This window comes from Carassius carassius, chromosome 2 (genome assembly GCF_963082965.1).
Source record: "Carassius carassius chromosome 2, fCarCar2.1, whole genome shotgun sequence".
Lineage (NCBI taxonomy): Eukaryota > Metazoa > Chordata > Actinopteri > Cypriniformes > Cyprinidae > Carassius > Carassius carassius.
In genome coordinates this window covers 28,493,126-28,518,976 of record NC_081756.1, presented here as the reverse complement: position 1 = coordinate 28,518,976, position 25,851 = coordinate 28,493,126, and the positions used below count along the sequence as shown (strand labels likewise).

The following is a 25,851-nucleotide window of genomic DNA, read 5'->3' as shown; positions in this document are numbered from 1 at the left end:
AAGACAGATCTTTGCTTTCTCCCGGTGGTTATGTTATACTGTATAAAATTACTATCAGCCCTCTTAGTTCAAGACATTTATTTATTTATTTATTTATTTATTTATTTATGCATTTCATGTTTTTGATACATAAGGTTATTCTGTACAATGACATCATTATTATACATTTAAATTTTCATTGTATATATATATATATATATATATATGCTTTTATTTTGAAAAATACAAAGTGGATACTGTTTCCGTTATTTAGATTGACTTCCGGCTGGCTTGTTTTGTTTTCGACTTCGCAGAGTTGACAACCTTATTTAACAATAGTGTATTGATCGTTTTGTGTTAGTTGTATTATCATTTTACCGTTGATGAGGTTATGATGTCAGGGGGAGCTCGCCTAGAGAACGCCAATCCTCTGATATTTCAGCGCTCGGGGGAAAGACTCGTGACTGCCATCGATGAGGATGAAGATGTAGCGGATCCCATCGATGACAGAGAGATCTTCGATATCCTTTCAGAGCTGCAAACATGGCTTTAGCTTCACTGCAACTGTGACTGTGACATGTCAGCCTTGTTGCTGTTAATTATCTGCGATGATGATAGCTAGTTACACTTGCAAACTGCGTTAGTTCAGAAACCTCATTTAATGCGTTTGTGATTGTTTTGAGTCAGGCCTTAACTCATTGAATACATCTAATCAGATCGATCAATGACCCTGAGCACCCACTTTCCCTCGAAGAGCTGAATGTCGTGGAACAAGTGCGCGTCAATGTGAGTCGGATCTGTCTGTCTGTCTGTCTGTCTGTCTGTCTCTCTCTCTCTCTCTCTCTCTCTCTCTCTCTCTCTCTCTCTCTCTCTCTCTCTCTCTCTCTCTCTCTGTCTGTCTGTCTGTCTGTCTGTCTGTCTGTCTCTCTCTCTCTCTCTCTCTCTCTCTCTGTCAATCAATCATGTTGTGCTCCCTGAGCAGGTGAATGATCCGGAGAGCGTGGTGTCTGTGGAGTTCACTCCGACCATCCCACACTGCAGTATGGCCACACTCATTGGCCTGTCCATCAAAGTCAAGCTTCTGCGCTCCCTTCCTGACAGATTTAAGGTCAGTATAGTGAGCAGCCAAACACATTTAAGCTTACATTAGGCTTACTGTAAAGCTGCTTTGACACAATCTGTATTGTATAAAGCACAATATAAATAAAGGTGACTTGACTTGAATATGGAATTTCCATCCAATTCATTTGTTATTTTTATTTTTTTATTGTTGTTGTTAGATTGATGTTCACATCACTCCTGGCACACATGCCTCTGAGGATGCAGGTAAACGCTCCATATACAATACTGAGGTTTAAAGGCATCAACTTCACACAAGTGCAGTAAATGATGACAGAATTTGTCATTTTTGGCTGAACTATCCCTTTGACCCTAAACAGTGAAACAGTCTGAAACAGTTTATTGCACCTTTAGACAAAAGCTAAAAAAAATGTGTTTGCAAATGTTTTATGTTTTGTATCATATTTGATACAATATGGCCTGTATAGTATGATCAAAAGAGAATCATAGAACTCACGCAGGAAGAAAAAAAATGTCAATTTAATTTAAAGGCCCAAACTGAGAAAAAAAAATGCAATTTGGTGCATGTTATTTATATGGCCATAGTGCAAGATTAATTCCTAATAGCTCTTAATATAAATCAGTGAGAATTTATAAAAGTAAAGCAAAACACTGAATATCGGGTGCATATGAATATCAGTTATTACTCTATATGCACTCTCTCTCTCTCTCTCTCTCTCTCTCTCTCTCTATATATATATATATATATATATATATATATACATACAGTGGGTATGGAAAGTATTCAGATCCCCTTGCATTTTTCACTCTTTGTTATATTGCAGCCATTTGCTAAAATCATTTTCAGTTCAGTTCATTTTTTTCCTCATTAATGTACACACAGCACCCCATATTGACAGCAAAACACAGAATTGTTGACTTCTTTGAAGATTTATTAAAAAAGAAAAACTGAAATATCACATGGTCCTAAGTATTCAGACCCTTTACTGTGACACTCATATATTTAACTCAGGTGCTGTCCATTTCTTCTGATCATCCTTGAGATGATTCTACACCTTCATTTGAGTCCAGCTGTGTTTGATTAAACTGATTGGACTTGATTAGGAAAGTCAAACACCTGTCTATATAAGACCTTACAGCTCACAGTGCATGTCAGAGCAAATGAGAATCATGAGGTCAAAGGAACTGCCTGAAGAGCTCAGAGACAGAATTGTGGTAAGACACAGATCTGGCCATGGTTACAAAAAAAAAAAGAAATTCTGCTGCACTTAAGGTTCCTAAGAGCACAGTGGCCTCCATAATCCTTAAATGGAATTAAGGGGAGAAGAGCCTTGGTGAGAGAGGTAAAGAAGAACCAAAATATCACTGTGGCTGAGCTCCAGAGATGCAGTCGGGAGATGGGAGAAAGTTAACCATCACTGCAGCCCTCCACCAGTCAGTGGTTTATGGCAGAGTGGCCAGACGGAAGCCTCTCCTCAGTGCAAGACACATGAAAGCCCCCATGGAGTTCGCTAAAAAACACCTGAAGGATTCTCTGGTCTGATGGGACCAAGATGGAACTTTTTGGCCTTAATTCTAAGATGTATGTGTGGAGAAAACCGGGCACTGCTCATCACCTGTCCAATACAGTCCCAACAGTGAAGCATGGTGGTGGCAGGATCATGCTGTGGAGGTGTTTTTCAGCTGCATGGACAGAACGCAATCGAGGGAAAGATGAATGCGGCCAAGTACCGTATTTTCCGCACTATAAGGCACACTTAAAAGCCTTTAATTTTCTCAAAAAATGACCTTAAAAAAGTGTGCCTTCTAATCGGAGCGCCTTACATATGGATTAAGGCACTCTGTCAAATGTTGACATTCCCTTTAGCACAGCTCCATCTAGTGGATGGACAACGCAAACCCAGTCAAACATTTGACTGCAGTATCTTCTATTCTATGCATATGAATATATATCTGAAAAATGAAAACAGTTCTAAAATAGGCCATTCATTGAAGGTGCGCCTTATAATCCGGTGTGCCTTATAGTGCGGAAAATACGGTACAGGGATATCCTGGACGAAAACCTTCTCCAGAGTGCTCAGGACCTCAGACTGGGCCGAAGGTTCACCTTCCAACAAGACAATGACCCTAAGCACACAGCTAAAATAACAAAGGAGTGGTTTCACAACAACTCCGTGACTGTTCTTGAATGGCCCAGCCAGAGCCCTGACTTAAACCCAATTGAGCATCTCTGGAGAGACCTGAAAATGGCTGTCCCCCAACGTTTACCATCCAACCTGACAGAACTGGAGAGGATCTACGAGGAGGAATGGCAGAGGATCCCCAAATCCAGGTGTGAAAAACTTGTTGCATCTTTCCCAAAAAGGCTTCTACTACATACTGAGCAAAGGGTCTGAATACTTAGGACCATGTGATATTTCAGTTTTTCTTTTTTAATAAATGTGCAAAGATGTCAACAATTCTGTGTTTTTTCTGTCAATATGGGGTGCTGTGTGTACATTAATGAGAGAGAAAAAGAACTTAAATGATTTTAGCAAATGGATGCAACATAACAGAGTGAAAAATTTAAGGGGGTCTGAATACTTTCCGTGTGTGTGTGTGTGTGTGTGTGTGTGTGTGTGTGTGTGTGTGTGTGTGTGTGTGTCTTGGTAACATTTGAATGCTTTTTTTGGGACAAAATGTTATGAAATGCAATTCAGACGCCTCAAAAGCATGTTTCATAACCTAAATGTGTATGATTGTAGAATTACACTAAAAGGCATTTTACTTGCTAATGAAAGGATCAACTGTCAGTCAGATAACTAAACGTTAGAGGTTTTAGAAATCCAAGTGTTTATGTAGCGTATATATATTCAGTAGGCTTTATATGGTTAAGGGCAAGAATATTTTTTTTTTTTATTACACAGCACCGTTTTTTTTTATTTTAAAATAAAACTCCAGTTGTGTTTTTCTTCTCCAGTCAATAAGCAGCTTGCAGACAAAGAGCGAGTGGCAGCAGCTCTGGAGAACTCTCAGCTGCTGGAGGTGGTCAACCAGTGTCTGTTCACCAGAACCATGTGATCCCAAGAATCCTGCCGCTGTTGTGTACACCTTTGACAGTCCGCAGTGAACTCTTACAGTCAAGCCAGAGTTGAGTGATGATAAGATTTTTAGCTATTTTATATATATATATATATAGGGCAGGAGGACTTAGTGCTTAAAAAGTGAGAGATGCTTCCAAGTTGAGTTTAAAAATGTGTTAGGAAAAGAACATTAAGAGAGAATTCACGTGGAACCATTTTTGTTTCTTTCTTTTCTGTTTGACAGTACATGGATACATAAAGAAATGTTGTTCTGTAATGCCATATACTTATGAATATGTACAAAATGACTTTTACTTTTAGAAAGTTGTGGACTTTTCCAAGAAATTTCTTATTGGCCAAAACGGAGAACGTGTGCAGCAGAAATAATTCCCACTGCTTTGTTTTGTAAATCTTGTTTTTGCCAATAAAACCAAAAAAAAAAAAAAAAAAAGTGAAATCCGTTTTGTCAGTTTATACTAGACACTTTATAATATAGGCAGGGTAACTTCTTTAATATTAGCTATTATTAACCTTCATCACAGACCAACTTATAGCACACTCTATGTTATTGCATCTTTGAGAGACAAAAGTTAGGCTGATGCTCATCAAATGATACCGGGAATGACAGGAATCACATTACTTCTTTAGGAAAATTGTAGTTTTTTTTTTTATAAAGTTATGATTAAAACTTGTTTGTCTTGTGAAGTCTAAAGGGTAATAGTCTGTGGAAGTTTAAGGCAGAAGGTGATGATACACAGATGCTAGAATAAGCACAATAGTTTGCAGAGTCTGTTTAGATTACACTTACTTGGCTTTCAAGTCACAAAATTGCTTTCGCTAGCATGCATTAAAAATGCATGGTAGATACTATTTCACGTAACAGAACTCTTATTCAATAGTTTTGTCTTTTTTTGGTCTGGTCATGAAAATAAACACCAAACTTCAAATATAAATTTTCTTCATTTATGATTATTTATTTGAAGTTTTTGCTTGTTGTGCATCTGCGCTTTAAGTAGAAAGGACATGTCAGGGTATGTTTTATAGTGTAAAATTGGTTGCCAGAACTGTACCGTAAAACATATGGTAGCAACATTTTAGGTTTTACAGACTTAAAATCACAGTAAAAAAAAAAAGTATTTAATTTACTGATATATTCTTAAAATACCACCATGTTGAGAAAAAAACAAGAAGAAATGGTTATTTCGATGAAAAAAAAAAAAACATCAAATATGAAGTGTCACGCAAGGAATTGTGGGAGTGTCAGTTATGTTTGTTTGTTTGTTTTTTATTGTAAATTATAAAAAAAAAAAACATCAAATATGAAGTGTCACGCAAGGAATTGTGGGAGTGTCAGTTATGTTTGTTTGTTTGTTTTTTATTGTAAATTATGACTTAATGAACGTAATTTTAACAGTACCTTATAGTGAAATCACATTAAATGTACGGTAATCACAATTTTTCACTGTATATAGTATGGAAACTTAATGTTAACCAATTAAAATGTTTTTACTATAACATTTTTACAGTGTTTTACTGTTAAAATAATGATCATATTTTACAGTGAGGATGTAAAAATCCCATAACTTTGGCACGTCATCACAATATATAAACCTCTTCCACATAATAAGTTTGAAATCAGCTTAGTGTGGATAAAAGACTTAGGCCTGATGCCTACTTGCCAAAATCATTTAGTTTCACAGAATCAAATGCTAATGAAAAAATTGACTCTTTAAAATCAGATCTGATAAAACATGAAGAAATTGCTATATGTAACTCCCATAAACAATCAGCTGTTAAATGAAAGTTAAAAATATTAAAATGTATCTTAAATTATAACAGTGGAATAATAAAGTAGAACTGTATTGGCAAGGCACAGGATAGTTGATACACCTTCTGGTAAATGTCTGTACCTGACAGTACCTATCATATACCACTGGATGGCAACATTGAACTACCTATAAGTGTACTCCACCAACATGATTTTGCCCTTGAAAATTATAGGATGACGTTTTTAGCATGCAACAAATATAATAAATGATAATCTGACAATGAATACTAATTCTGATACTAATCGGGAATCTCTTTAAGTAATACCTTTGGAATGCTGGGGAAAACAGTTAATTGCTGGTCCAGGGAATATTTAATCATAGTATTTCATAGAAATCCAAAGTGATGACATTATGGTGACTTGGTGATTTTAGTTCATAACTGTATATCATGAAATCATATATGTTAACCAACCAGTCTTGTTACTGTACAGTACAATCAAAATCCACATGATGTTTTTCAGAAATTGACCTTTCCAGCCACTGTGATAAACCAATAATCACACTAGAGAGCACAATTAACGACACAAATAAAGCAAAAGATCATTAAGGTAACACTCATAATTCTAAAATAATGCTATAACATATAACAAAACACCCCAATGTACAAATTAAGGTCTAAACACAAATCTAAACAAATGTTTGGTCAAGGAATTTGTGGAAAACCCCTTTCTCTATACATTTTTACATTTTAAGGATATTACTTTTTGCTTACATTTTTGTAAAAAAATGAATTTGTACCAATTCAAGGCATTTTCATATTGTTTTGCCTTAAAAATGACGAATTATGAGCTCAGGCTGGGAGACCAGCTTCAACCAGTTAAAACTAGCAAGATGTCTATTTTCAAAAAAAAAAAAAAAGAAGGAAAGAAAGAAAGAAAGAAAAGTTATATATATATGTATATATATATATATATATATATATATATATATATATATATATATATATATATATATATATATATATATATACATACACACACATACACACACACACACACACACTGATTTCTTTTCCTAAAGCATTTTTATGTTCGGACTATACGCCATTGCTTTCTCTACAGTGAAGAAGGCGTTTCATGGCTGCAATAAAAGCGGAACATGATTCAGCCCATCGTTAAAGCAGTACACGCGCAGGGGAGGGAAGACCCTCTCTGCCGAACGCCCTCGCAATACTCGCAGAATTGTGAATCACACGCCCCTCCCTCAAAATGATGTTACTACTATAAGAAAGACGCGTGATTCTCCGCGAGGCAAGCCCTCCCTCGGGCTGACGTCACTCACTCGCATAAATAAGGGTTCCGTCTCATCACCGTTCATAAGCGAAAACCTCAGCGGAAGAATAACGGCGTTTACCGGAATAACTGGAATCTCTCACATTACACGGAAGACGTTGTAGACGCAATCAGATGTAAGTATCCTTTTGACACGTTTTCATATCTTACAACTCCTATTGGTAGTATTAGGCTATTATTATTATAGGTGTAAGTTTGTGACAAACTGTCATTATAGTGTACAATTGTTATAATATAGTTTTGCACAGACAGGTTTGGAGTCATGACCTTAAACAAAGGAGACAAGTTGAGGAACATGGACAAGAGGAGAGGTAGCATGCCGTTTCCCCTCCACCTGCAGAACCTGCACAGAAGGAGCATGCCTGTGGACGACCGAGAGCTGCGCTCGATGCCCGAGGCTCAGCCCACCGAGCTGGCCAGCCTCATGCGCTTCAGTCCGGGAGAGGAGCACAGGAACAGCTGCGTGTCCGACTCCTCCGACTCCGTCATCTCGTCCGGCAGCGACTCAGACGGACAGGTCTACAAGGTGGTGCTCCTGGGCGAGCACGGCGTCGGGAAGTCGAGTTTGGCGAGAATATTTGGAGGAGTTGAAGACAGTAACGACTGCGAGGAAACAGGTAAATTACTAGATTTTGTCCTGATTTGTTCAGAAGCGCTCGGATCAAGATTTCCCTTTCAGATTAATCATTTCTGAAAGTGATGTGGTGCTTTTTTATTAATGTATTACAGGCCTGTGTGACATTACAGATGTGTAATCATTGCCCCTTTCATTTCAGGAAACACATATGACAGATCCCTTGTGGTTGATGATGAGGAGACCTCAATTCTTCTCTATGACATATGGGAACAGGTAAGCAGTGGGCATGAAGAGTTATTTTAAATAAATGAAATAGTATAATATTTTTTTTTACAATGAAATATTTTCAATAAATTTAAACAAATAAAACACTGAAGTCGTGAAAATTATTAAAGTTAAATATTTGATCTAAATTAAATACATCATATACACACACACACACACACATATATATATATATATATATATATATATATATATATATATATATATATATATATATTACAAATGTTTCAAATGAAATATTTTAACTAAATTAAAATAATATAAATAAATACAATTATTTTATCAAAATAAATAAAATTGATTTAAAAAAATGTGATGTCTTAGCTATGATCAGCATTAACTTTACACTGTATAACCATCAATTTGTTCCTGCAGGACAACAGCCAGTGGCTGAAGGATCAGTGCATGCGTATGGGAGATGCCTACATCATTGTGTACTCAGTGACAGACAAGTCCAGCTTTGAGAAAGCTTCAGAGCTACGAATCCAGCTGCGCAGAGCTCGGCAGTCGGAAAACATCCCTATCATCCTGGTGGGAAACAAGAGTGACTTGGTGCGGTCCCGAGAAGTTTCTGTTGATGGTAAGATTTCAGCCACCTTCTTCTCCATTTTAAATATGGCAGGTAGAAACAGACTTTGCAGTCTCTGGTTGGAGTCAGGTTGTAGATGTTTTGGATAAAGCACTTGCCTGTCTCCTGAGCTCTGAGTAACAGCCAAGAGGCACAGTAATGATGACACGTAGCCTTCATCCCTCTGGTAATGGAGTTTCTGCTCACCTGCACGTGTGTCTCTTTCCCCCCGTCTCTCTAGAGGGCAGTGCCTGTGCTGTTGTTTTTGACTGCAAGTTCATTGAAACCTCAGCCTCCCTACATCACAATGTGCACGACCTCTTTGAGGGGATCGTCCGGCAAATTCGCCTGCGCAAGGACAGCAAGGAAGAAAACGCCCGCCGGATGGCCAACTGCAAGCGCCGCGAGAGCATCAGCAAAAAGGCCAAACGTTTCCTGGGCCGTATGGTGGCCCGGAAGAACAAGAAGATGGCCTTCAGGCAGAAGTCCAAATCCTGTCACGACCTGTCAGTGCTATGAAAAACTGGACTAATTTGCCCTCTGATTCCCACGACCAGAAGCTGTGTGTTTTCCATGCTAATATGAGGACTGTCTAGCTGTACAGACGAAAATGAACTTGTTTTTTAAACTGAGAAGAGATTCTATACGAAACAAAACTGACAAAATCATGTTGATTATGTTGACTGGCATGAGGCTTTTTATTGTTGTTACAATTTTCAGTGTTTTGCTGCCTTAATATTTAGAGTTGTCAAATTCTGCGCATGTAAATAAGATGTAAATCCACAAATCACAATGTTCCCTTTGGAGAGCTGTGGGGGGTGTTTGCACAAAGGCAAAAGAAATAGGTTCTCTTCATTATGTGGACTATAGCTGTGTCAGATGTCTAGGGGATGAGCACAAGTCATTGTTCTTGTTGATATTACTTATGGAATCAAATGTTACTTGAAACTGAGTGTGCAGGTTCGTAACTCAGCCAAGACACTGAACTAAAAGGTTTGGGTTTTTTGGGTGGGCCGGGTGGGTAGGGCAAGAGGCAATATAAATAGGATGTTTCAGTATAAGAGGTCTGATATGGTTATTCTGACATCTGTGCTCCATGTGCAAATGAACGACATAGAAGCAATAAATTATGTGTTGTGAGCGGTTTTTCAAAACATTTGATTTGCACTTAATGCCATTTAATATTATTGAGTTGTTAATTTTGTTACGTTTACAATTGGTTTTATAATAAAATAATTTGAAAAAAGATATAATTTTAACGTGCATTGTGTTCTATCTACTACAAACACAAAATACACATTCAGACTTGAAGCTATTATACCATGTAATTTATTCCCCCATACATATGCAAGACAGGGACTAGCTAGTCAGTTGTGTAATTGGAGGAAACAAGGTAGTTAAAGGTTTTCTCGGCCAAATTAAGAAAGCTAATCATTAATCAGGTACAAAAGAGAGGCAATGCTTTTAAACACTTGAAGCCATTCTCAATTTCGCTCACTGGAAGTGTGGACTGAAGGTAAGAGCATTTATTAAACAGCATTATGTTCAGATAAAGAAAGACGTGCGTAAGATTTTGTCACAGTCCACTGTGACCTCAATTGGCTTTTTTTAATGCCTTATTCAGCAACCGCATCACTGATTCCAGTAAACTGACTTGAGTTTCTTAGAAAGTTGAGTTTCTTAGAAAGTTCGACTAGACATACCATAGTTGTGTAAGGTGTATATAGCTTATTATTTTATTTTACAATATTTACCCGACTTAATTGTAGAGTATACAGACTTTTGTTTGTTTGTTTACATTCATGTACAGTAGGCTAACCGCTGGGTACACACACATCATTTATTGTCATGTTTTGTAAAGCAGATATTCTTGTTTTATGATCATGCTTTGTATAAAAAAAAAAAAAGTAAAACACTTTAGCCGAAATCTTGTAGCCATCTCTGAAAAAGCATATAGGCTACAAAAGTAAGTCGACACCTGACGTGATGTTACATTAATGAGGTGTACTCGAGTTTAACATTAACTGGAGGGAAAGTTGTCTGATGGCACGCTTGATTCTTTCGCTCAAACTATTACTTTTCTCTTAAAGGTGCACTCAGTATTTTACACACACAAAAAAGTATTAGAATGTTGGAGAAATATCCTTAGAATTATGTAGACTACATTTACATTACACAGCGAAACTGCAATAGCTGACGAGCCACATGAAGAAAAAAAGCTTACACAGTGCACCTTTAAAAGTGTATCCATTATTATCTATTAAAAACGTCTTCTTTTTTTCTTACATGAACATTAACAGATCACTAGATAAACAAATAATTACCTTTAATGCAAAGCCTGAATGCTAAGATTATGTTTTTTGGCTTAAGTGTGAAGGCCACTGTTGTCTGGATGAAATCTCTGATTGCTTGAGTGTAAGTTCTCTTAGTTAACCTTTTTGCCTGGACTACAGTGGGTATAGAAAATAATTACTGTCGTTTAAAATAATCACATTTTGTTTCTTTACAACGTGAAATGAAGACGGGACACAGTTTTTCTTTTATCCAGCTCAATTTACTCAATTTACTCAATTAACTCATCGCAGCTTATGACTAACATCCAAGTGAAAGATGTAACAGCAACATAAAAAAATTAAATAAAAAAAACATCACTGAGTTGGAAAAAGGATTACTCCCTTGTGTCAGTATTTTGCTGAATCACCAATTGCTTTAATTACAGAATTTAGTCTTCTGGAATATGTCTCTAACTTTGCACATCTCAACTTTGCAATATTTGCTCACTCTTCTTTGCAGAACTGCTCATGTTCAGTTTAATTTGATGGTGACTGTTTATATCTGCAGTCTTCAAGTCATTGCACAGATATTTAATGGGGTTTGAGTCTGTGCTCTGACTATGCCATGCAAGAACATTCACCTTCTTCTCCTTCGATCACTGTGTGCTCAGTTTTGTTGTGTGCTTTGGGTCACTGTCATGTTGGAAGGTAAACCTTCCTCCCATTGACAACTTTCGGGCAGAAGGCAGCAGATTGTCCTCAAGAATTTGATGGTATTTTGCCCCATCCATGTTTTACTTCTATCCTGACAAGTGGTCCAGTCCCTGCTGCAGAGAAACACCCCCAGGCTTTTTACTTGCAACCCTCCAATACAAGCCACATTTGTGGAGAATTAGATATTGTTGTCACAATCACACAGTGACCACTCTTTGTCATAAATTCCTGCAACTTCTTCAGAGTTGCTGTAGGTCTCTTGGTCGCCTCTCTGATCTGTTTCCTCCTGCTCTTTTATCCAGTTTGGAGTGATGTCCTGATCCAGGAAGGGTCTGTGTTCAAACAAATACCTTCACACTTATTAATAATAGACTTCACTGTGCTTCTAGGCATTGATAAAGCCTGTGATTCTTTTTTTTCTACTATCTCCTGACTCCCGTAGACCTTCTTGTTTTTTTATTTTTTTATTTTATTTTATTTTTTTCTGACATGTTGGTGTTATATCTTTCACTTGGATGTGTGAATAAAACACTTGGAAATATCTGGATAAAACAAAAACTGTGTCCATTTTTATTTCAGGCTGCAAAACAGCAAAATGTAATTATTTTAAAGGAGTATGGAGAATGATTATGTTTCTATACCCACTGTATATGTTTATCACTCAACATGATTTACTTCTGCATCTAATTGCTTTCTTGTTTTAGGTGCTGTCTCAGAACAGTTTGCTTTCTGAGACTGCTCATCTTAAAATTGGTGTTCCAGAAAACTATGATGGTATTTTCCCATGGTACCTCGCCAAGGTGAGTTCTTTCAGTAAGGAGGACAAAATGACTTTGAAGGTTAAGAGGAGTGTTTTGGATTTAATACAAGACGATACAGGTTGCCAAACTGTCTAGCTGTGTTTTTGACTACTGTAGACTGATGAAAAGGGCATTCCAGTAAAAATGATGGGAGATGATGAAGTCATAGACTGCCAGCCTTTTTCATATTACGTGTGGTGTGTTGGTGTAGGGTTTTTTTTATTTATTTTTTTTCTATACTGAAGATTTTATGTGATTTTCAAAAGTGAGCAGATGTGACACCAAGGTTCTGAACATTTCAGTAGGCTAAGAATTGTAATCTCTGTAAATTCGGACTAGGTGACATATTGTCTAAAGCGACTAAAATGAAAGAAATTGTTGTGCATGTTATTTATAGACTGAATTTGGTTTAAATGGACAGTCCTTGTGACATGTTGCGAATGAATAAAGAGTTCTGAGAATGTATTAATGACTGCTTCTAAAAGCAACATAGACAAAAGACTGAAAAGCAGAGCATTGAATAAGGCATTCAATAAACCCTACATCCGACTTCCCAGAGCACTCAGAACTCAAGGTGTAATTATGATCAGGAATTCACGCACAAACCAGTCGTCATAAGTCTAAATATGGAGCTCCTGTACAATGCCTTACTTCAAACCCTGTGTTAGGCATCTTTACCAGATGCCGTTTAGTAATAGCCTGGTTGCTCTCTAAAAAGCATTTCGCCTTGACACTGTAATTGGCGGCATTTCTGAAGCACTGTTTGGGTCCCAGTGCTTGTCACTTATCATTTTTTCGCATTTGAAGGCATGCTATCAAAACAGTCTCTGTGCCGTGTCCAAATGAAGTATAATGGCCTATATATGAGTGGGTGCATAATTACCCGCACCCTGTGTAAACACTGAAAGAACAGAATGATGGCTACATAATATTTGTTTAGGCTTACAAAAATAAGTGACAGATGAGGTATGATGCAATTCATATATATATATATATATATATATATATATATTGTATAGTGTTGTATTTTGGCTACAGGCAACACAGTATGGGTTTAAAAGACTCTGTTCCCTGGATGTCCTGTGCAGAGGTGTAGGCAGCATTTCAGATTGAACAAAGGGAAAGGCGAGCTACAAAGTGCCACGCGAGTCATGCTGCGTGTGCAATTAGTACTTCAATCAATCTTCACCTTTCCTAACAAACACTCACTGGCATGTTATTCTAAATATGCCAGGCAAGCATGGGGAAAAAGTCTTCAGAGTTACATTCCAGGAACCAAATAAAAGAATTAAAATTCATTGGCCAGAATTTTTGGCATGACACTGAGTGTCCAGGTTTGTGTGCTATTTAAGATATGTGACCAGATGTACACTGTGCCCTGTTTTGAATGTGCCAGTACTGAACACAAAGCATTTGGAGCCGCATGCCCAGCTTAATTCAGAATCTCTATATGTATTGGTGTCAACCACTGAGCCACATAACTGCTGTCAACAGATTAAGCCATGTTTATTCACAGACATCTAGAGAATGGTCAGTCAAACATTATTACCATCTCACTGACCATTTCTACAAACAGTGTTTACACTAACAGCCATTAATGTGCTCTTCAAGTGTGTTTGGAAATATAATTGCGAGTTCCGAGCACACAAATGACCAAGATATAAGCGGGAAATTTTAGATGGTACACAAGGTGATGTTGGAAGTAACATGTTGATTTGAAACTTGGCAGAAACACTGGTCTATAAAATAGATGACAAATGTATATAATCTATATAGAGATCAGTGAACAGAAAGCAAGTCTGCAGTGAATGGTGTTAATTATTGAACTTTCACGGTTTGCTTCACAGATAGCATAGTTGTGATAGCCTATAGAGTATGTGAATTTTGAATTCTGATGTTGTTACATAGGTTTATTTTTCAAAATATAATTCATTTGTTTTGTTTAGGGTACTTCCATGTTATGGACACTTTTATTTTTACCAACAGAGTGCAGACACTATGTAAATAATATGCTGTATTCCGTGTACACTGATTTCCAATCCCAAACTGCATTTCAAACTTTCTCGAATTATAAACAACCAGTTCACAAAAGCTTTTACACTTGTCTTTTTAATGCATACGTTTACAACATCAATTCCAGATACAGAAATCACATTAATGCCAAGTGTAAACTGAGACAGCGCCAACCAGAGCCATTTCTCATATAGTACATAATGGTGTCTATAAAAACAAATGAATGAAGCAATAGATGTTCATTAGATGTTCACCAGAATAGCTTTTGACAACTACACAGAGCATACAATTTCACTCTATTGATATTTATAATATGTGTTTTGATATTACAGTTGCCAGATCTCCCCCTGACCTATTCTGATCTGACTGTAAGTGGTGACGATGAAGGGATTTTTGGGGTGGAGTCGGGCTTCCTGTACACCCTTAAACCTCTGGACAGAGAGAAGCAGCCGGCTTACTCTTTGCAGGTGCAGAATCGTAAAGGGACTTGCTATTTGTTAAAAATCATTCCATAAAGAAATGTTCCTTTGACTTAGAGCCATTTTTAATGCACATTTTTAAAAGAAGACATCAAGATACACTTTCATATGTATCAATTGTGTTTCAAGAAGACTTGTTTTTGTCATTTGTTCTTTTACAATTAACGTGAAGCAAAAAGCTTTGAGCTCTAATAAGACATGCTGCTTGATTGATTTTACCTGAGTCATTTTTTCCCAGATGTCCTTCACAAAGTCCATGCACACTCAGAGCTTTACTGTTGAGGTGTGTGTCATCGATAAGAACGACAACGTGCCAGTGTTCTTGGAAGAGAGCATGAGAGGCAGCGTGCAGCTGGGGCTTCTCAAAGGTGGGTGAGGAAGTGCTAATCGCCTTCACTTTTTCTACAGCCACGAGATGCTAAATGAGAAATAGACTGAATGTCACACATTTCTTACACACCATGAATTAGAGTAGCATAGTAGAGCAGTTAGAAATTGTAATTCAATGGTAGTTTTCCCCCCTCTTTTTCCTTTCCATAATGAGGCACACAAAGAGATCTGTATGTCTGTTTGATATATATGAGAACAAGATGTTTTACCTGTACATCACTGTGAGGACAGATGAAGCACTAACACTCATGTGTTCTTCAGGTTCTTGAATGTTTTCTCAGAAACACTAACAGAGATTGGAGTGAATAACAAGACCAAAATGAAAAATGATTTTGCTCATTAATATTCAGAGATTACTCATCTTTTATTTTAGGAACATCACAATAAAGAGACTAGTGTACTCTGACCTCAGAGGCTTCATGCTGAGGATGAAAACGAACATACTAAAGAAACAAACGATGCAGTGTAGTCATCCTCTTATGTTGAATATACATTGGCAATTTTTTGAATTATAGAAAATCAGTAATGACCTGTGTTGAAAGTCAGGCTAGTTGTGAGATTTTAAGATGTTTTGCAATCACTTGATTGCAATCAGACATTAAGAATGGGGCAGTTAAAGGAATTTGAATATATTCTGGTTTCAACAAAATGAAGCTCTGTAACCTCATCCCAGTAATCTCAGAATTATTTTCAGTGCTAATTGACAACTTTGCTTTGATATGTTGCACAGCACCCAGTCCCATTCCTCCTTCTTCTCGCTGTCGTTTCCTGTCTCCTTTCACGCTGAATATATTATTAAAATGATATAATTGTAAGAAAAAGCTATTTTTGAAATCTGGTTAATATGCAAATAGTCACCATTTGCTTGTCACTCTAAATGTGTCAGTTCATGTGATAAATAATTCTGATATATGTGTGTGTCGTTATCACAGGAATTCCATTTATGCAGGTGGAAGCACTGGACTGAGACGACCGAAACACTGCCCACGCGGAACTGCGCTTCAGTCTTCTGGACCAGATACCACGCACCCCTGCCAGCCACATGTTCTCCATCAGTTCCATCACTGGAGAAGTGTCCCTTACAGAGGATGGTAATAAACTACTCCTGCTTGTGTCTGACTAAGATTAGGATGGATTAAATGAATAGTCCAACTGATATATTTGGTCAAGAATAATTAATAATATGTTTATTATTATGCATTAGAGCAGTCAGTGTCTCCTGAACACCATACCATTGCATCTACCAATCAAATCTTGAAAAGGCATAGAATAATATGTATTTTCTTGTGAATTCTGGACTAGTGGCTTCATGCCTCTTTTAGTGTCTTGGTGTAAACAGCATCCCTTCCTGTCTCCCTTCCTCAGCTGTCACTCCTCTCGGCCCAGTTAAACCATGAAATTAGCTATTAACTCTCTCTCTCTTTCTGTCTTTCACTCAGCCAGTCCAACACGCTCTGCTTATTGCATTGTTAACTCGGCTGTTAACAACATTGCCCCTTGGTTTTTTGAACATGGCCACTAAATAAAAAGTATTTTAACCAGTGCCAAACCTCACAGAGCCAGAAAAGAAAGATGGTTCATTTGGGAGCCCAAGCCATCAGGTCAACTCGGATGATTCTGGTTCAAATATAACCAGAGCAGCCTAGCTCAGAGAGATAGAGATAAAAACAGAGGCTTAATATGCTCAAAGAATGTTTGTACACTGTATTTTCATGTCAGAGTGCAGAAGATAGAGATGGTTTTAAAATGCAGGTCTTTACAGCTGCCTTAAAGTTGCTTCCAGGGTAAAAAAGCTATTTTTGACATTCAGCTGTTTTGTTTATCACCTAACTGTTACTAACACTCCTTAGAAATACACTGGAACAGTTAGGTGATAAACAAAACAGCTGAATGTCAAAAATAGCTTTTTTTTCAGTTGTACTCCAAGAACTGAAACTGCAGTTGAAAACATTTCAATTGTTTGTGGTGCAACCAAATGTAGTCAGTTTGATTCAAATAACAGAAATTTAATTTGACTTACACTTCCATCATTAAGAAGTTTGGGGTCAGTATTTATTAATTATTTTTTTATTTTTTTAAAGAAATTAATACTTTTATATTCAACAAGGAAGCATTACATTGATCAAAACTCACAGTAAATAAATTGACATTGTTAGAAATATTTATATTTCTGAATGATCATGTGACCCTGAAGACTAATGTAATGGCTGTTGACAATCCAGCTTTGCCATCACAAGAATATATTACATTTTAAAATATATTAGAAAATGCACATTTGAAATTGTAATAATACATCACAATTTTAATATTACATTTACATTTACATTTATGCATTAAGCGGACGCTTTTGTCCAAAGTGAATTACAGTGCATTCATGCTATACATTTTATTAATAATAATAATAATAATATACACAATTTCTTTTGCTGTATTTTTGATCAAATCAGTGATGAATTGGTTAGCATGAGAGACTTCTTTCAAAAATGTAAATTCCCAATCTTTGGAACGATTGGGCAAATGAAATCAACTATATATTTTCCCTTTTTAGCTATTGTTGGTGTGTTGTTGATCTTTGTAAGTCAGCTGTTTGTGTTTTTATCTGTCCATCTGTCCAGGTGCCTCAACTCTAGATCCAGAGATGTGCGGCCGCTACAAGCTGTCTGTGATGGTGCAGGACATGGCCGGCAAGGACAACGCTTTCTTCTCCACTGGAACTGTGTTAGTGGAGGTGACTGGGAATGCGTGGGCCTCACCTGACCCTGTGAGACATATATATATATATATATATATATATTAACATAGGTGTGTCTGTTTTATATTGCATTCATCCTCTTCAAAGGCAAGTTGTGGCAGCATCCCACAATTGCACATGGCTTTCATCATGACCTTGTGCTTGTTGTTCAGATTTTATATTAGTCACGACTCACTGCCATCTTAACACAAAGTCACTGTGTATGAAACACCTGATGTCATGATAGTGGATGTGGTACTTTTGGCCTCTACTTTTAGCACTTATCTTAACTTAATTATGCATCTATTTCCACCGCAAAGGTGAAATCTTGTTGTAGAAAGTATTGTAGAAAGAAATGCTTGAACACAGCCAGTGATATTATAGTAAAATTGCACAGTGTGCAGGGAAAAGTGTGTATGATATGTGTTTGCAGAATAATCTTTTGCAGTCACAAATTGTTTGTGGGTTTGTGGCAAAAGATCCTCCTCTCTCTCCTGTTCCTGGGCGCCTCCTACACACACCAGTGCCTTTTCACCCACTAAAATTCCTGGAAATACCTTCCTTTCCCAACCAGGGATATATGTGCTCAAGCAGGGTGGAAGATTCCGATGTTGCTTTTTAACCCTAAAACATAAAATTCCAACTTTAAAATATTAGGCATATCAGTAGATTACAAGAAATAATCATCATTTTTCAGGACTCTTTTAAGAAATGAAAATAGAGTAATATGCTAAATGTGTCCAAGTTAATTCCTATTAATGACATTAATAAAAGAATATATGCGCTTTTGTGACTTTGTGAGTTTATTTATTTATGTATTTACCAACATTGATATTTTAAAATAAGAAAAATAGTAAAATAAAAAAAACTTTAGTGATGTGGATGAAGGGGTACTTGAGTCTTACTGGTGAGGCTACTGTTCTTGATTATAGTATTGGTTTTGATATGTGCAATTTGAACTGCATTTTAATATATAACTTACGTTTTATTATAAAAAATAATACTCTTAATATAAAATATTAAACAATATAATCTTAATACAAAATATGCTGTAATCGAACATTAGGTTGATATTGAATTGCATTATATTTAAATTAATTTAATTCAAATAACTATTGATGTAAGGGAGTCAGATAAGGAACAATCATACGTGTGCTATGTGTGTGCTTTTTTTTATGGGAAAAGCCTTTTTCCACCCACTCGTGTGTGCTGTGATGTGCATGTGGGCGGTTGTAGTTATGAAACAGATTAGTGGTCATGAAGGACTCAGAGTCTGCGTGTCGTGCATTTCTCTCTGTCTCTCATAGCAACACTGCTGGACAGCATCGCTTGTGCTCTCCTCATTTCATCTTTCTCCATTTTTAAATTTTTGAAACAGCATTGAAATAAACCTAAAAATCCTCTTAACTCCATGTGTTCCTAAAAAACACTTTTGGTATTTTTTTAGATAAAGAGCTTTATTTGATCATAATGCTTAGTGGATGACTTCAGCTTGGGATGTCAGCTTTGTTTGTTTGCTCTGACTTAAATCCACCAAATATAGGGGTGACACAATTCAGGAGAGCAGATAAACTGAGTGTCTTGCCCAATCCCCATTTCATAGATATTGTGTTGAGCTGATGCCACAGTAGTACAATCAAATGTTTCTCTCCAATTTGGGTTTCTTCTTTTTTTTTTTTTTGGCCCAAATTCACCTTACATGACAAATCCCAGCTCAAGATTCACATTGTGCTGTTTGTGACCGAGTGTGTATGAGACACAGATAGGCTGGCAGCAGAAGCATTTTAAATCAAGTCTGGAGGATGTCATGAAGCTATAGGCTTACAAAAATTATATAGTTCCAGTAAACCTGTGATCTGTGATACTCTGTGGTTTATTTTGCAAGATGCTGGTCAAAATGTCTTGCTTAAACAGGAAACACTCTTCAGGGTGCTTGGACTTTACTGTGCTGCAATTTAATTAAGTTCTAAACATACGTTTAGAAGAAGCCTGATCATTCTGTCCTTCACAGAAATATCTATAAGGTACTAATTGTCTCAAGTCATAACTTCATGTCTGCCAATTCAACTCAACAAATGTTGCTTATCAGGAGTTTGAAATAAAAGTTGTTTCCCCTAATTTTTTCCATTTATAACCCCAATATACATGGCTGCATCATGCATGAGCAATTTATTTTGATTGTTTTTAATTACTTTGATCAGAGAGATTCACTACTGTGACTCAGTGACGGAGCATTTCCAAATCAGTATCAGTAACACTTGAGGAGGAGGAGAAGGAGGCTACAACTTCATCAGCATAGACACAATAGTAACTGAGAACATGTGATTCATTTAATTGTTAATCCAGAGCTCCTGCATGATTATATAGAATGATGTTTGTCAGATGCGATTAAATAATTTGCGACTAATCAGTGAAAGGGTGAGTAGTTTTGATTTTCTCGTGATCGTAACAAAACGCAACAGGACAAAAATAACAATGGCCTCCTAGGGCTTCCATATTAACCTGCATGTCCTCAGTGTGCGTGGATAGACTCCTTATCACAAGAATATATTTTCAACATCCAACTGGTAACACTCTCTCTTGTCAATCTACAGCACTAAACATCAAAGGCATGAACTGACTCGTCCTAAGAGGATTCTATCACTTCTATCAAAAACAGGCTTTGGAAACTAAATAGATGACATCACCTTAGTTGGTGCTCACCATTTTTAGAACAGCAGGACGACACACATTAATCTCTTCAAAGCCCTGCTCTTGACGGTTCATAACAGTGTGGGCAGGTCATCTTTAGAGAGGCCCACTGATGTATACAAAGTGCTTGAGTTTGGAGAGCCATCTTCATAACAAATGGTTGGAGGGTGAGGTATTGAGGAGATACACATGTCCACCTCACTCTCCCCTCTACAGGGTCCTCTCCTTCTTCGGTGCGTTTCCACACCCTTTCCAGGACCGTTTGCATCATTTGTTGCAGTGCAGTGGAAAATCCCTCCATCGCGAGGGCAGCTGGTTTGTTTTGGCAGGTGCCGGCCTCGCCGCACTTATCAGCTAACTCTCAGCAGTGCCTAAACAGGCAGGGTTTTCCTCAAACACTGTATCTCATCTTTGTTTAAATCTGATGTCCAAGCCATTTGCATGGTTCCTTCACAGGTGCCTAGTTAGAGCATTGTATAAAGAAAGCAATCTCGATTTTGGGTAAACATGTTCATTCAAGTTAACTACTGTTAATGTCTTCAGTAGTATTGATGGGTTATGTTGTGCATTTTGTGTGTGTGTGTGTTTGCAGGTGAAGTGGAGCGGCAGTCCTGTTGAGTATAGTCTTGAAGGAGAGTTTCCAGAAATGCTTTTCACTATCAACAGGGAAGGAATCATTTACCTGAATGCTCCTCTAGACAGAGAAACACAGGACCAGATGAAAGAAAAAACAATCTATATATATACTTTTATGTTTATATCAGTAATATATGTGCTAAACCCTCTCTGAATGTTAAAAAAACAGAATGACTACAGAAACTCTAATGTGCAATAGTTAATCTCATATGTACTTTTGTTGTTTTGCTCTTGATATTTAAATGATAAGAGAACAAGAGTGAGAACTGTAAAACCACAGTCTGGTGTTGCTCCAGCTCCTTTTTGTCCCATACTCCAGTATCATTTATTGATGATCATGTGTATCCATTTATATTTATATATATATATATATATATATATATTAAATCAAGTTGTCCATCAGTAGTCCATGTAAAAGCTTGAGCCGAGTTCTGCACTCAGACACGTTTTTGACAGCACACCAAATCCTATGTAATGCTTGAGGATTATATAATTACTGTTCTTAACTATACCATTCTAAATCCCAATTGTTTGTTACTGATCACACAGTTTTGTTACATGACTTCACTCCCCCATTTAACTGCATTAGGCCACATTCACTGAGCAGCAAAATGCAGCTTCTGGTCCAGTATTTGGGTCATTAATACGGTTGCATTTAAACTAATTTTATTCATTTACGAGAGTAACAGCCACATTCTATAACCAAACTCACACCAGCAGTCGTATTCATTAGCTATACAGTGTGAGAGAGCCCCTCTGTGACATGTTGTGGGTTTTCATGTATGGTTTCAGTAATATTCAGAGACGTAGATATGAGCTTTGTGTCATCTGAAGGTTTAGATGACGTCACCGTCCTCCACAGTTTATTTGGTCTTCGCATGACTCAAATCACATGCTTACTGAGGTTTAAACCTTCTGTTGATTAATTAAGATGGAACACCTCCGTTGAACTCTTTTCATGTCACAAGTCATAAGAATTTGCGATTTTGGATGTCACCATATTTACTTTAGTAACTGTCGCTATGGTTAAAGGTGATAGTCACAAATAGAATACGAGCTTGACCTCAGTTGCTCATTCGGACCGCTGATTGAACAGAATATTTCAAGACTCACGCCAAAAGTAAATGCAATTGTCAGTCCCAAACACTGACAGTTTGAACGTTGCCTAAATGTCTTAAGATGTTCCAATGTAAATATGTCTGCTTACTGAAGATTCCCCACCATCAGATAACATATGTTTTGGACACAGAGAAACAAATTTTCTATTTTGTTTTTTAAACCATTTTTTTTCTATTCAATATATAGTATATTCGGGATTTCAGTGAGCATGATTTCTTTTCATCATGTACTCCAGACCACAGATGACTATAATACGTCGGCTGAAGACATACTGATTTCTTTGCAAATGAGAATTCACAAAATTCCCTTTTCCCTTTTAGTTTCATATTGACATAGTGGTAGAGAGGCCAGATGGTAGAGAGATTGCTAAGCCTGTGGAGCTGCGAGTGATGGTGGGGGACGCCAATGACAATAGGCCCACGTTCCCACAGATGCAGTACCACACGGTGGTCAAGGAGCTTCCGACTAAAGGTTACACACACTATATAAATGCTATTTGAATACTAAAATAAAGCAGGTTAGCGAGTGGTATGATCTTCTTCTCGCAGGTACAGAGATTCTCACAGTCCAAGCAGCGGACAACGACGATCCAAAAACCGATAATGTGCGGATATTTTATCGGCTGGTGGGCCAGATGCCTGAGACTCCCCTGAATTTGTTCCGTGTGGACCGGGACTCGGGAGTGATCACAGTGCAGGCGGACAGCATGGAGGGCACCGCTCCACAGTACACACTCACCATCACGGCAGAGGACGCTAAAGGTCGACACATCACCAGCACTGATCAATGCTAAATTAGTCTTGCAAAATGGCACCATGCAATTTAACTGGTGTCATTTTGTGCAATTTTCTCTGATTGGTTTGTGTGATTAGAGACACCTTTTTTTCAGATTTCACATTGTGATGCTCAAACATAATTTCATGTACCACTTGAGGAAGTTACTGTAGTTATGCAGCATGCTAGAGCTGCTATAATCAATCTCTGTAATTGTATGGACCCAAATAATGGCTCTCAAAATAGTGTGCCATGTAGAATCTGATGTACTGTCACACAGCAACATGAGATCTTGCAAGACTTTTTATGTCGCTTGATATTAATAGATAATCAATATGTTCTCTGACTTGTTTCTCAGGGCTGAACAGCTCCTGCACTGTCATAGTCAAAGTTCTGGATGAAAACAACAACCCACCAATCTTTACCCATCATGAGGTATGGACAGTGCACTATTTTCAGTTTTGTGAATGAGATCAGTTGCCTTTAGACTTTTTTGTTGTTGTTGCTTTTTTGCTGACATCTCAGCTGGCTGGTGGACTTTTCTCTTTCTCCTTTTATTTCTCTTTATCTGTTAGCGTGTGTGTTTGTACAAGACCTATGTTCTAGACAATGTGATTTACAGAGGCCGATGAGATAAAGAGCTTGCAGAGGGAATCCATGCTTTAATCTCAGGCTTATGGCAATGTAGTAATTTAGCTGGGAGTGTTTCTTTTTATAGTTTTGAGCACTATAAATGAACAGTGTTCACAGCTATAATTGAATGACTCCAGTTAAGTTTATTCAGATGTGTTGTAGGATTAATTGAAGTTTCTCTCTTATTTTAGACATATTAGTGTCCAATTTTAATATGAATTTTAATTTATAGAAAAATAATAGTATATATATATATATATATATATATATATATATATATATATATATATATATATATATATATATATATATATATATATATATATATATATATATATATATATATATATATAATGAATTCAAAATGTTTTGGTTATTGAACAGAACAATTAAATAATTATCATCTGTATAAGCCAGAATGTTAATATCAGTACATAATTACATTGAGTAAACAAATGAAAAATAATGTACTGTCCCATTATGTTAAAGTGGAGCATAATTTCAAATGTTTGCATAACATATCTGATTCTCCTATTTTTGGAAATATTTCTTATCCTTGGGTGATGTTCTAAATATGACCACTTACTAATTTGTAGCGCTATCTATTTATGCTACATGAGCGCATTCTCTTATGCAGAACAGCCCTAAGCGCCTTTCTTATGTCATCATCTTTGTTCATTAATGCAGCCGAGTTGAATAATAAACAGTGAGATGATCACTGACTAAAATGACGGGAAGAGATGAGCAAAAGGGGAAATGAAGTGCAGATGCAGGATGTAGGCAGGCAGTGGTCCCTGATTTCAGGAAAATACCCTGCGTGTTTACGCCTACGTGTTGTGAATAATACAGGAGATGTAGGTGGGTGCAGACAGAGTGCTGGAGTGAAGATGGAGGGCAGCAGCAGTGGAGAGATAAAAAAGCAGTGCTGGTTTGAATTAAGCAGGTATATTTAGATCCACTTGGAAAGAAGAAGAAGACATGCTCTGTTCTGCATTCTGGAAACATCCATAAAGCTCACCTCACTGGCGCTATGCCTTTCATTCTCATTATGTATCCCCTAATTTAGTTGACAATGAATTGTAGGAACTTTGATGCAGCCATAACTTGATGAATAATGTTTTGATAAATGGTGCTTTACTTACATTAATGAACAGCATTGTTTGCAGAAATATTCACAAACACACACATACATTTTCTACTCTCCTGCTAGACACTGTCATGCCACATTCAGCTAACATTTTGGTTCTTCTCTTCCTCTGTTTCCATATTTTTATTTCACTTTCTCTTGAAGTAGAAGAATTTTATAGAAGGTGGTACTGTATGTTAGGAGTTTAGTCGTGAAGTGCTGGAGGTGTGTTGACATTTCTTGGTTGGGCAGACCAGTGAAAGAGTGACTAGCATCTGAATACAGCTCTTCTGAAGACTCTGAAGTTCTTAACATCAGAAACACAATAGCAAGTGGCCGTAGTTGTAACTACACACTGTTGAAAACAGTTGCTGCTTAATATTTTTGTTTAAATGTTGATACATATTTTTCAGGATCCTCTGATGAATAGAGAGTACAAAAGAACAGAATGTATTTGAAACATATATATAGTATATATATATTTGTTACAATATAAATGTCTTTACTGACACTTTTGATCAATTTAATGGATAGCTCCACCCAAATGGAAAATTCAGTCATCATTTATTTGCACTCCACTTGTTCCAAACCTGTATGAGTTTATTTCCTCTGCTGAATACAAAAGAAGATATTTTGAAGAATGTCTGTAACCAAACAGCCATTTAATGGACTCCCATAGTATTTTTTCCCCCATTCTTTGGAAGCCAGTGGCTACTGTCAACTGGTTGGTTAACAGTATTCTTCAAATTATCTTCTTTTGCCAAACTCATACAGGTTTGGGACAACCTGGGATTGAGAAA

The 25,851-nt window shown here is 37.0% G+C and overlaps 2 protein-coding genes and 1 pseudogene across 4 annotated transcripts; all 3 read left to right on the top strand.

The window, feature by feature from the left end:
* Positions 1–231: 231 nt before the first annotated feature.
* LOC132097707 (cytosolic iron-sulfur assembly component 2B-like) lies at positions 232–4,175 on the top strand. The gene is made up of 5 exons (XM_059503593.1): positions 232–500; positions 686–765; positions 962–1,087; positions 1,260–1,305; positions 4,019–4,175. Exons 1-5 carry the CDS (start codon positions 371–373, stop codon positions 4,117–4,119), a joined length of 483 nt encoding a protein of 160 aa, XP_059359576.1. The 5' UTR covers positions 232–370; the 3' UTR covers positions 4,120–4,175.
* Positions 4,176–7,159: 2,984 nt separating this feature from the next.
* Positions 7,160–9,925, top strand: rrad (Ras-related associated with diabetes). 3 transcript variants are annotated; one of them, XM_059514159.1, is made up of 5 exons: positions 7,160–7,358; positions 7,495–7,859; positions 8,019–8,092; positions 8,480–8,684; positions 8,914–9,925. In XM_059514159.1, coding segments are annotated over exons 1-5 (924 nt in total). In that variant the 5' UTR covers positions 7,160–7,356; the 3' UTR covers positions 9,192–9,925. The 3 variants fall into 3 exon arrangements, with proteins under 3 accessions (XP_059370142.1, XP_059370151.1, XP_059370158.1); XM_059514168.1 differs by having other exon boundaries at positions 7,164–7,358; positions 7,491–7,859; XM_059514175.1 differs by having other exon boundaries at positions 7,258–7,358; positions 7,481–7,859.
* A 2,444-nt stretch (positions 9,926–12,369) lies between these two features.
* Positions 12,370–25,851, top strand: part of LOC132098853 (cadherin-17-like) — a 41,169-nt pseudogene continuing 27,687 nt past the window's right edge.